The sequence below is a fragment of the Silurus aristotelis genome (genome assembly GCF_946808225.1).
Source record: "Silurus aristotelis genome assembly, chromosome: 20".
Taxonomy (NCBI): domain Eukaryota; kingdom Metazoa; phylum Chordata; class Actinopteri; order Siluriformes; family Siluridae; genus Silurus; species Silurus aristotelis.
The window spans coordinates 6,002,273-6,014,772 of NC_139593.1; the positions used below are offsets into that span (position 1 = coordinate 6,002,273).

Sequence of the window (12,500 nt, forward strand, 5' to 3'; positions counted from 1 at the left end):
GCTGGCCCAGATTAGCGTCAGCATTTTTCAGTTCTCTGATTGGTTGGTCAGAGGGAAACTGTTACAGCCAAGTTCGACTGCCAAAACATGTGTGTAGCTCTGCACACATTAATACATCTGAGGTACACTTTTTTACACCTACGGAGGAAGATACATTTATTTGGTCTCGGACATTCTTAAAAATAAATTTTGAAAAAAAAAGCTAGACATCGTGAGGAGGTCAGCCAAGCCTGAAGCTAGCTAGCGTGTCTCAGCCTGGGAAAGGGTTTGTTCAGCACTTCCAGACCAGTGAATACGAGCCGTACCACTGGATTACAGCCTCTGAGGAGCGTGCAAATTCTGCATCTCTGGTGAGTAGGTTGTATTTTATTTACATTTGAATGTTTTTGTTATGTTATTAGACAAGTATTGATTCTGAACTGCTCCAGATGATGTAGGTGCACAGTTCTGGTTATAGTGTAGATGTTTGGAGTCTTAACTGGGTTTCTTGCTTTAGTAAAATGGTATTTACCTTCCATATGTGAAATGCCTCTCTTACATTGTTATATTGCGTTACTGTTTAGTATTGATGGTTTCTATAATTGTGACGTGATACTGGTGGTATTAAGAGGTGAATTAAGTCGGGTACGTCCCCACTGAAGGCCCAGGTACCAAATGCACGGCCCTCCACTGGTATATATGTATATACAAAGAAGTCAATAAAATAATCTGATCTTCCCATCACTAATAAAAACCAAGCGATGTCATAACGGCACAGAGTGTGCGTGTCAGCATGAGCTCTTTTACACACACAGGTGTGGCGATGAACAGTTTGATGTTTCTGCATAGTTTCATCGCTGTGCCCGGAGGGCTAAGTGTGAGAACGAGTGTGTGTGTGTGTGTGTGTGTGTGTGTGTGTGTGTGTGTGTGTGTGTGTGTGTGTGTGTGTGTGTGTGTGTGTAAAAGTTTATAAGCAAAGGTTAAATAAGGTATGCGTATGTTTCCATGGTGACACTGTTCATAAATATTATATATATATATATATATATATATATATATATATATATATATATATATATATATATATATATATATATATATATATATATAGTTTTTGTATGTATATTTTTTAAGTATAAAATGCTTCTTGGTTTTAAATCCACCAAGAATAATAAACAGATAAATTCCATCATAATGAACACAGAATTAAATAGTAATAATCCACAGAAAACACCAGAAGGACAAATTGAACTAATTAAATAGAGAAACCATCTTCTATAAACCAAATTCTATTTCAATTAATAAAAACTTTTAAATGACTTTCAGAGAAAACCAATGATCAGTTCCAGAATAATCAGCAGAATAAACTCTAGTGAAATGCAATGATTCAGAGGATAATTCACCACTAATGTACAAGCAGAAGCAGCTGAACTACAGCAGTGTTTATTAGATTAGAAAATTACAATTCCTCAAAGAAATTTCACAAGAAATGTCATAAGAAATTGAAAAGAAATTTCATAAGAATTATCCAACAAATTACACAACAAATTCACAACAAATTAAACAAAGTTTCACAAAACTATTTGCAACATAATTCACAACAAAATCCACATCAAATTCACATCAAATTACACAACGAATTCGCAACAAATTATACAAATTACACAATAAAAAAAATTACACAGCTCTTTACACAATTTCATGACAAAGTCACAACAGATTTCACAACACATTCACAATAATTACACAACAAATTACACATAAAATGTACACGTTTACAACATGTTTGGGTCCATTAAATTGCACAAAAATTACGCAACTAATTCACAAAAAAATTGCATGAAACATTTCACAATAAATACACAACAAAATCACAACAAATTACACATAAAACGGTAAATATTTACGACTTAATTATGAATCACACACACACACACACACACACACACACACACACACACACACACACACACACACACACACACACACAATTATTTTACAACATAAATTTTTTATAAAATTGTAAATAGTAATCTGTAGTCCCGCTCGAGTTTCGACCAGCGCGATCAAGCCGGTCGTGTAAAACGTTCAGAAGGCCACATCCTCAACGGTCGCTAACGAAAATCATGCTATTAGTGAAAGTCGTAGCCCCGGGCTGAATGGAGCGGATTCAGCACGAGCAGCAGCCCCAAACCACATCCTTCATCCATTATAAAGTTTCCCCTTTTCAGCAGCTGCAATCGAATTTATTTGAATTGAATTCACCTGAGCTTTCATTTGAGCTCGCACAAGCAGCATTGCTACGAGGAAACAGGCTAAACATAAATCAGGCGTCGGAATATTGACAAGTCGCAGCTTGAAGAGACGGCGTGAAAGCGAGAAGCGTAGAAACGGGTGTAGCGATAGGGCGAGGGAGGGAAGGGTGCGATCGTGTCAGGGAAATGTACGTTCGAGAGGGTAAAGCCGAGGAAAGAGGGAGGAAGAGAGAACTTGTGAGCCTGTGTGTGTGTGTGTGTGTGTGTGTGTGTGTGTGTGTGTGTGGGATACAAACAGTTTTTTGAGGTCACAGTGCAGAATATCACACTGGAATGTGGAATGCTGAAACGGTGCCAACACAAACACACTGCACACACTAGACACACACACACACACACACACACACACACACACACACACTAGACACACAAACACACACACACCAGGCACTCTTTTTTCTAGGGAGGCCTTTTTTGTTGTTGTGAGGAGCGTCATTCACCACATGTACACTATTTTAAATCGTTCGGAAGCAGAGCGTCTGACAGAGAAACGGTTTGAGGGAATTGTTACAGCACCGAGGCGAACGATGAAGCCTCTTTCACAATGATATCATTCACATTACATAGGAAATCTTCAGTCTAGAGTGCAACTGATATTACTTCATATATTGGCGGATGAACTAGCTAGCTAGCGGACATGCTCCGAAAACCGCTAATATCTAATACGATATTTGGACAACAGTATTGGGATTTTTCCAACCGTACCATATGTGGTTCTTCCACACGCTGTTGGCACACAATTGCATATTATAAGGATATAGATATGTTTTCTAAGGGTTGGAAGATCTCCTGCTATGAGCTCCAACCCTATTGAACACCTTCGTGATGAACTTTTGTACCTGACTTCACCAACAGCTTTGTGGATGAACGAATTCCTATAAATCTCCAAAAGATCTAGTGAAACATCTTCCCAGAATGGTGGAGGTTATTATAACTGAAAATAGGGACTAAATGTGGAATGGGACGTTTCAAGAGAAGCGCATACAAATCTTATGGTCAGGTGTCCACAAACTTTTATTCATATATTCAGTGAATCTAATATAGCACAGTATTACCATAAGACAGCTGAATGCGTAAATCTGATTGGTATGGAATAATTATATGTATATATGAATATGAGGTGACCAGTCTTGCTTTAATGGTTCATAGTGTTTATGGTAACTTAACAAAAGAAAAATAAAAAACATTTTTTATTTGTAAAAAAAAAAAAAAAAAAATGTGTTTCTTTACTTTTTTAAAGGATGTTACTAATAGTTAGATCAGATTAGATTAGATTAGATTAGATCATATTTAATTAGATTAGGACCTGGTAGCTTTGTGGTTGCTGTTTGGAAATGTGGGGTTTCAGGCCCCAGTATTGTTAAGATACCACTCTTAAGCAATGCCATGTTTGACCCATGATCTCTAACATTGCTGGGAGGAAAGAATTTCATTGTGCTGTAATATGACAAGTAAAAGCCCCTTTAGTTCAAAAATATTGCAGGCAGGTGGACAAATAAAACTGCACAGCTACCCAAGCACAATTAAACACAGTATCAGTAAAATCACAGTAAAATATCTTGTATTTATAGATAAAAATGTTTCTATTTTGACCCTAACTCTAGAACAGTGATGAATTGAAGTGATCTAGCTGAGGTGGAGGAACTGTCAGAGCCTGTGTTTACATGCCATGCTGTCATTCTGACATTGACATGATTTACATGATTGCATACAGATTTGAAACCGTACAGTTTTTCTCAGCTGCTATGGAGAAGTCCTCATAACATGCTTAATATTTGCAGTGCATTTCTTAAAACAATGTGCACAAACAGCACAAAACAATGGATTTCTTGCAAAAGTCTGTACTTTTTTTTTCGAAATCTGTAGTTCATCTATCAAAAGTAAGTATTTGTTTCAATGAACATCTCATTCCCATCAGAATGAAAAGTCACTTTGTCATTGTTCACAAACAAGATCATCAAAATGTTTAGTCATTGTGGCGACAGTTTCAGTATTCCTTGATATAAACTATGGTTCGGATCACAGTGACTGTAAATGTAGAAAATTTGCCTTTTTTTTTTTGGCGTCTGTAAATTTCAGCAGCACAAATTCATTTATTTGATTGGATATTTGATTTATACTGATTGCAGGAGACCAGACAGGATTTACACTTTTACTGTACTGTACAAGTGTTCGTTTGTTTCTTAGTTGTTCATTTATTTTTTAAAATGTATAATTCTGTGTTTTGCTCTGTATATTTTTTCACTCTCCAATTGAAGGTTCATGAGATTCACCTTTGACCTGTTTGACCTGTTGACCTGAGGCTGAACAAGTAGTTTTGATTTCATTTCTGATCTGAGAAACGCCACAAAGCAACTGAGAAAAACTGTAAGCACTCATGAAATAGAAATAGAGAGGGTATAATGTATAGATCTATAGAATAGATACAGTATATAAATACACGTATAATAGTATAATCACAATTATATTTACAATACAAACATCTGTGGCTTCTGTGCAAGCAAAAATGTAAAACTTGCTGGTCTGCTGGTGGAATGCGAATCGAAGGATGTTCGATCAGCTAAAACAAATGTATTGTTTTATTTTTATCTTGTAAGATTAGTCACAGCACTGTTGGGTTCTGCTGGTGGACACGGCAGTGGGTGATGCGACGGCATTGAGTCCCCCGATGGGCAACATTATGACAATTAAATGCTGATATTTTTACCTTGTCCATTTATTCGACATCAGTTTATTAAGAATCGATTGCACATGAGTAATGACAGTTAAAATCTCCCATTCTTTACCTTCTTTTGTTAACAATGTCCATAAGCCAGAAGCAGTGAAATAATTGTTTGCGTGTCCAGAAACCTTGTAGCACCGTGTAAATCTAAAGCAGTCCTTTTTAAAAAGGCAGTAAATAGAAAATCAGAAAGCGTTTTCTTTCTTTTTTTTTAAGAAGGAAAGAAAAGAAATTAAAAAAAAAGAGCTCTTTGCTGCCAAGGAATGACTTCATTGTGTATCCATAATTTTAAGGCCAAACTGAAAGTCAGAAAGCACATTTGCTATTAATTTAATTTTCTGAGAGCAAGCTGTGAAGCAGCAGGGCCTTGGACAGGTAAAAAGTGATGGGAGAGAGAAAGGGTAGCCAGAAGGTAAGTGTGTGTGTGTGTGTGTGTGTGTGTGTGTGTGTGTGTGTGTGTGTGTGTGTGTGTGTGTGTGTGTGTGTGTGTGTGTGTGTGTGCTTGCGTGTCAGTATCGATGATTGGTTTTCCCGGTCAGTTCGGGATGAGTCCGATTTTCCATCCGTGTCAATTCCCTGAGTGAGAGGAATAAACGGACTACACATCTGAGAAAGATATTACCTGATAACGGCAGGTATTACAGTCACTGCCTGTGTGTGTGTGTGTGTGTGTGTGTGTGTGTGTGTGTGTGTGTGTGTGTGTGTGTGTGTGTGTGTGAGATAGATAAAGAAGGAAAACAAGTGATCTAGTGTTTGTCCACAAGAAGCTGTTTATATTTCAGAAAGCTGCTTTTCCCCGCAGGAGTTCTCAATTAATAAATGCCGCTCGCCTCAGTTTCAGTAATAAAAAACTGAAAGAAAAACACTTTATACGACACTACCAGTATAATTTAGAGCTTTACTGCCAGAGTATTTCTAATTTGCTCAGTTCTGTTTTCTTCGCCAGAAATCAGTGTGACGTGGCATTGGGTTCTGTCAGCGCAGTGATGTTTTTCCAGCATCAGTCGGTCCAAAAAACTGCGTTTGTTTCGTCGCCAGTCGAGACTCGCTGTTAACTCTGTATGAGTTCATACTGAACCACCTGGTCTCCAGGAGGTGCTTCAACACAAACACTAACTCAGGCGAGCGACTAAACGAAATACACCGGATCGAATTTGCGTATGTGGCCGGTCGTCCTCTGATGATGCTAAGATGAATTATGGATATTTCTATTTGTATTTTTCTCAGTAGCACATTTTTGTGGGAACGGAGGCGAATGTACATTGCATATCGTTCTCTGTGTGGTTGCTGCTTTCGGGCGATTCTGCAACTCTTTTTAAACAGGGTTTTCGCCGAGTGTTAAAAAAGTCAATATAAAAAACTAAATTTTACGCCTTAAAAAGTCATAAATTTGCTTTAATAATTCTAAATAATTTTAAACAGGTCTTTATCTGCTGTGTGCATTTACTCTAATGCTCATCGAAATGCTTTAGAATGTTTTTGTTAGTTAGTTTCTGTGGTTGTTGTAGTTCTTTTTTTCGCTCATCCAAATATATGGATTACGACTACAAATGAGGCCGACACGCAACAGCCAATCAGCTTTCTGTTATTGGTGCGAATCTCTTTCGGATTGTACCACATATAACGGATTTGATTTCTCACCTATGAGGAAGTGGAAAGTGTGAGTTTAAGGATACTTGGCTTGAATTTAGGGCTCGGGTTAAGGCGTGTGTGTTTTTAATGACGTGATACAGATCTTCAACTGAATTCTTAATGATCTTAAAAAGGTTTCAAAAAGTTTTTCATTTGACTGCAGAAACCCTGTGGAAGTGACCGCTGTCTTGTCTTTTCTCAATTTTAGCCTGAATGTGTAGTAAAATTGTACATGCTACACGTTTGTGTGTGGTTCCACAAAATGTGTGTGAGACATTTTATTTTTAACGTCACTCCATAATATGTTTAACAAATATTCTAGTGAAAAGAGGACGAGTGGGACCGGGTATGTGTGTGTGATGTTTAGTTGCGGTAATTATAATGCCTTGGCTCATGTATAATTTTGCAAATGCAGAATCAGAATATACACAAAATGGCAAAAAAGTATTGGGACACCTGACTTTTCCAGGCATATGTGGTTTTTCCTCAAACTTTAATCCATGTAGTGTCCAACTGCTAAATAGTGGGTTTGTTGTTTTTCTTGTGGTAGATGTTTTTCTGGACACCTGTGGCATCCAAATACTAAATTAAAGAATCAAATTCATCAATTAAAGAACATTATAATGAAAAGACACACAGGCTAAACTTATTTTATCTTTTTTTATTGAAGATCAACTCATCGTTATTATCTCAATACCACGAGTCCATGATACGCCTCATGCTCATGAACCTCATGCCGCCATAATCCCTGAAGTTGCGGTACTCTCCAGGGCCGAAGTACCACATCCTGCCTCTGTAGTGTGGATGCTCGTACATGAGCCAGTGGCCGTCCATCACGTGGCACGACATGCAGCCGCTAGACCAGTGGTAGCGATCAGTGAAGGAATCGCAGTCATCCATGGCCTCCGTCATCTGACCCATGAAGTTGTCCCTCTCGTAGACCTTCATCCTGTACGCTCCTCGGTACTGATACAGGTAACGAGATTAGTCACTTCGGTAAAACTTTGATAAAGCTTAAAAAAAAAGTGTAAATTCATCATACCATGGGGATCATGCGACAGGATCTGATCCAGTTGTTGCCCCAGTTCCACATGCCCATGTAGTCGGGGTACTCGCCTCTCTTCATGAAGTACTGGTTGCCCATGTAGTTAGAATGGTCGTACGCCATCCAGCAGCCGCTCTCCACCCTGAATGAGTGGCAGCGGCTCAGGTAGGTGGACATATCCGAGCAGTCCCCGCTGCACTCATACGAGCGGCCCTGGAAGTTTCTATCCTCGTAGAAGATAACCTGTAGAAAGAAATGAAGAAATGTAACTCAACTCAATTAAAATAAAATCTATTTTCCTTTCTTTTAAAGAATTAAATCTTGGTGAAATGCTTACTCTGCCCATGGTGATGACGATGATGCGAGCGTCTGTGTGTCCCAGCACTAAGTTGGTGGTGAACTGACACAGAACGTCGGTTTAACCTCCAGCATTTATACCTAAACAAACGTAAAGGCCGCATTGTATTTCCATTGTGCAAAGTCCTGAGCAAGCAGAAGCACAGAGGCCACCAGAGCGCTCCTGCTACACGTCACATCTCCGGTCTTTAGAACGAGCTCCACGAGCAACTGAACTGCTGAGCTTTTTCTTTTTCCAATGTGTACAATACAATCCACCGAAAACCAGTGGTGAACAATAACAAAGTAAACGTAATTCGCTACAGCATTTATTATTTACTGTATTTTTTGCTTATCTGTACTTTACTGCACTATTTCCATTTGGAGAGACTTTTTACTTTAACTTTACTACATTTCAATGTAGTTTTTCAAAGTCACATGTCTTACTTCTTACTCAATTACATTTTGCGAAATCAGTCGTTCCTTTTTGATTATGAGTGGATAAATACTTAACTGTTCAATTTTTTTTTTACAATAAAACTCGGCTGCGCTAATCGATGCCTAATAGCTGTGTTAGCTAGCTCGCTAGCATGCAACTAGCGCGTGTGTGTGTTATCTGATATCGATTAGCTTGCAAGAACAAATAAAATCTCCTTGTGATAAAACACACCAGGAATCCTCATTATGCTGCGTTCGCCTAACAGTCAGAACTCATCATTTCTGATCTCTGATTCTTTTTCCAGAGTTAAAACTGTCTGAAATGGTCAGAGCCTCACCACTGAGTTCAGCAAGTGATAGAAAGTGGGAGCTCAGTCTTGGAATATATATATATCTCTACTAAATGATTATATCTACTTAATTCATTATTTGATAATACATGTGCTATAATTGACTAATAAATTAATATCATTGCATTATTTATGTCCGTCTTTCTCTCTCTCTCTCTCTCTCTCTCTCTCTCTCTCTCTCTCTCTCTCTCTCTCTCTCTCTCTATCTATCTATCTATCTATCTATCTATCTATCTATATATATATAGATATATATATATATATATATATATATATATATATATATATATATATATATATATATATACGGTATATATATATCTTTTTCTGTCCATATGTTTTTCTCTCTCTCGCTCTCTCTCTTTCTTTCTGTCTCTCTCTCGCTCTCTCTCTCTCTCTTTTTGTCTCTCTCTCGGTGTTTCTTGATTAAAGGGTTGACACGTGCCGTGGGTTAAAGGTTAAGAAAGCTGTGTGTATGTGTGTGTGCAAAAGGCCATACTTCTCCCTCAAGCTTAACCGTAGCATGCCAAAGGTCAAAGGTTACAAAAACTGTGAGACATGGCAGCTGTGTGTGTGTGTGTGTGTGTGTGTGTGTGTGTGTGTGTGTGTGTGTCTGCCTGTCTTTCCTTACTGAGTCACACCTTCCTTCCTTCCGTTACGACCCTCTCACACACACACACACACACACACACACACACACACACACACACACACACACACACACACACACACACACACACACACAGAGCTCACAGCTGTTGTCTCTGCTTCATGTTTAATAGGGCGATCACACAAATAGTGAAGTCAGGTCAGCATGGTCATTTACACACTGCTGTGTGTGTGTGTGTGTGTGTGTGTGTGTGTGTGTGTGTGTGTGTGTGTGTGTTTGTGTTTGTGTTTGTGTTTTTTTTTTTTTTTTTTGGGGGGGGGGGTGCTGGAGCTCACACATTGTTATACAGAACCTGTTCTCTAATGAATCCCTGACTCCTGATTAAGAAGGGTTTATTTTTATTGACACTGATACTCTGTGTGTGTGTGTGTGTGTGTGTGTGTGTGTGTGTGTGTGTGTGTTTGTGTTTGTGTTTGTGTTTGTGTTTTTTGTTTTTGTTTTTTGGGGGGGGGGGGTGCTGGAGCTCACACATTGTTATACAGAACCTGTTCTCTAATGAATCCCTGACTCCTGATTAAGAAGGGTTTATTTTTATTGACACTGATACTCTGTGTGTGTGTGTGTGTGTGTGTGTGTGTGTGTGTGTGTGTGTGTGTGTTTGTGTTTGTGTTTGTGTTTTTTTTTTTTTTTTTTTGGGGGGGGGGGGGGGGGTGCTGGAGCTCACACATTGTTATACAGAACCTGTTCTCTAATGAATCCCTGACTCCTGATTAAGAAGGGTTTATTTTTATTGACACTGATACTCTGTGTGTGTGTGTGTGTGTGTGTGTGTGTGTGTGTGTGTGTGTGTGTGTGTGGGTGTGGGTGAGTGTGTGTGTGTTAGCTGATATTTATAGCTTAGAAGGACAATAAAAAAATCTCTTTGCAATGAATCACACTGTGGATCTTCTTTATGCTGCATTTCAGCTTCATCAACAGTCAGAACTCAACATTTCTGATCTCTGATCCTTTTTCTAGAGGTAAAAGCATCTCAACTTGTCAGAGCCTCACTGATTTTAAGTTCTGGGTTACTAATTAGAAGGTCAAGGTTCAAGCCCTGGCATCGCCAAGCTGCCGTGCTTGGGGTCCTTGAGTGAAGCCCTCAATCTTCTGTGCTCCCAGGGCATTTTATCCAGTAATGAAGTAAATGTAATTCATTACTGTACTTAAGTAGCCTTCTCACATATCAGTTTTGAACCTGTTTTGATTGGTGCTTGGTGGTATCTACTTACAGTTTATACAGTTCAGCATAAATGATGGAAGAAACTCCTGACTCGAACTTGATTAGACTCTGATTAGAGTAACGGTAAAGCTGCTGTAACTCATAGCCACTCTTTACACACATGGTGAGTAGAAAAGCATCTCAGAATGCACACCATGGCAAAATCAGGCAACAACAACAAAGGGAAGGAGCAGAAATGTAAAGCTACAGTAGGCTGGAGAACTTTAGAGTGGAGAAGCGAAGAACCTGACTCTCAGATCAGAGTCCTGATAAATTCCCAAAAGTGATTAAAATATTAAACTCATGTCCCCAATGGTGAACCATAACAGCTGCAACTTCAGAGTCATCAGCATCAGCGTTTAAAATCGAGCCATATGAGATTCAGAGATGAAGATGAAGAGTTTGAGGATTAATTTTCAACGAATCTTTAATGTGAATCAGAAGAACGAGTCGTCTTAAAGAACAATTCGTTCACCTTCTACTGGATGCTCATGAGCAAAGCACTGCAAAATCTCCGTAGGTAATTTCAGGAAACAGAATCGAGTAGTTCATCTCATGACTCTCATGACGAGTCGTTTGTTCTGTTGTCACGTGACTCCTATAGAAGCTACAAAATGCAATATCAGGGTTTTTTTGGTCCGTATCTTGACATTACAATACTTGGGAGTCACGGGAGAAAAGAACTGAAGACACGGAGCAGAAGATAGAAGTCTTTTTATATGTCATATTTTTATTATTGGAACTAAGTCAAAGTTGGTGTATTTACATTTACATTGACATTTGCGCCATTTAGGAGACGCCCTTGTCCAGAGCGACGCACAAAAGTGCTTTGAGTGTCTAGACATGTTGGCGACCTGCTTGTTGCTAATGTTATTGTATTTCTGATCAAATGACAAAAAAAAAAGCGAACGAGAATGAACGAGATTCAAAGAACAAAGTCACTAAAATGATCTGATCTTTACATCACTACAGACAACATAGCAGTTTGTTACGTGAGTCGGAGAGAAACCTAGTCTTCACCATATTATCAGCTCTTATACACGTCTACGTGAGCGTCTGGTTTAAGTCTTAATCGGAGCCCGAATCGAAAAAGCCTGGATGAAGAGCGTGAAGACAAGCCGCTCTCTCTCTTTTCCATCTCTTTTCTGTGTGTAAATATGTGGTTGTCTGTGTGTAAATATGTGGTTGTGGTAATTGAATGCAGATCTGTAAACACACATACTGTATCTGATGCAAGTTGTGTGCATGTGTGTGTGTGTGTGTGTGTGTGTGTGTGTGTGTGTGTGTGTGTGTGTGTGTGTGTGTGTGTGTGTCTTTTCAGTGCCAAAGTACCCAATGTTAGTCTTTCTTCAATCTCTACAATCTGCCTAAATGATTACGGCACTACCGCAAGACTCGCTGGTTGTTTGTGCAAGTGTGTGTGTGTGTGTGTGTGTGTGTGTGTGTGTGTGTGTGTGTGTGCTGTCCAATTAAATTAAATTGAGTTAGGGCAGAATTTAGGTTGACCCGATGGAAATTTGGAGCTGTTTTGCAACTTCTATACACTAAGCCTGTTTCCGAGAGTGTGTGTGCGTGCGTGTGTATGTGTGTTTGCGCGTGTGTGTGCGTGTGTGTGAGTGTGTGTGTGTGAAAGACAGAGAGATTGAGACATAAAAATAAGAGGTGTTGGGGGGAAAAAGACAGACTTTTCAGGTCTTTTCTTCTGCACAGATCTGTGTGTGTGCATGTGTGTGTGTGTGTGCGTGTGTGTGTGTGTGTGTGTGTGTGTGTGTGTGTGTATATCATGGGTGATAAATGAAGGGAAATGAAAGA

General features: G+C 39.0%; 2 protein-coding genes across 14 annotated transcripts in view; one reads left to right on the plus strand and one right to left on the minus strand.

Moving 5' to 3' along the window:
- nfixa (nuclear factor I/Xa) overlaps nt 1-12,500 on the plus strand; it is a 127,360-nt gene that overhangs the window by 70,056 nt on the left and 44,804 nt on the right. The window lies entirely within an intron of this gene.
- On the minus strand, nt 7,295-8,150 carry LOC310716054 (gamma-crystallin M2-like). Its single transcript, XM_083522886.1, has 3 exons — nt 8,031-8,150; nt 7,691-7,936; nt 7,295-7,614 (listed from the first exon to the last, which is right to left on the minus strand). The coding sequence occupies exons 1-3, from the start codon at nt 8,037-8,039 to the stop codon at nt 7,339-7,341; spliced, it is 531 nt and encodes a 176-aa protein (XP_083379012.1). The 5' UTR covers nt 8,040-8,150; the 3' UTR covers nt 7,295-7,338.

Excerpts from the sequence above, each read along its gene's own strand:
- LOC310716054 (XM_083522886.1), bottom strand. Across the intron at positions 7,615-7,690 it reads CCTGTCGCATGATCCCCATG|TACCGAGGAGCGTACAGGAT; the intron begins GTATGATGAATT and ends TACCTGTATCAG.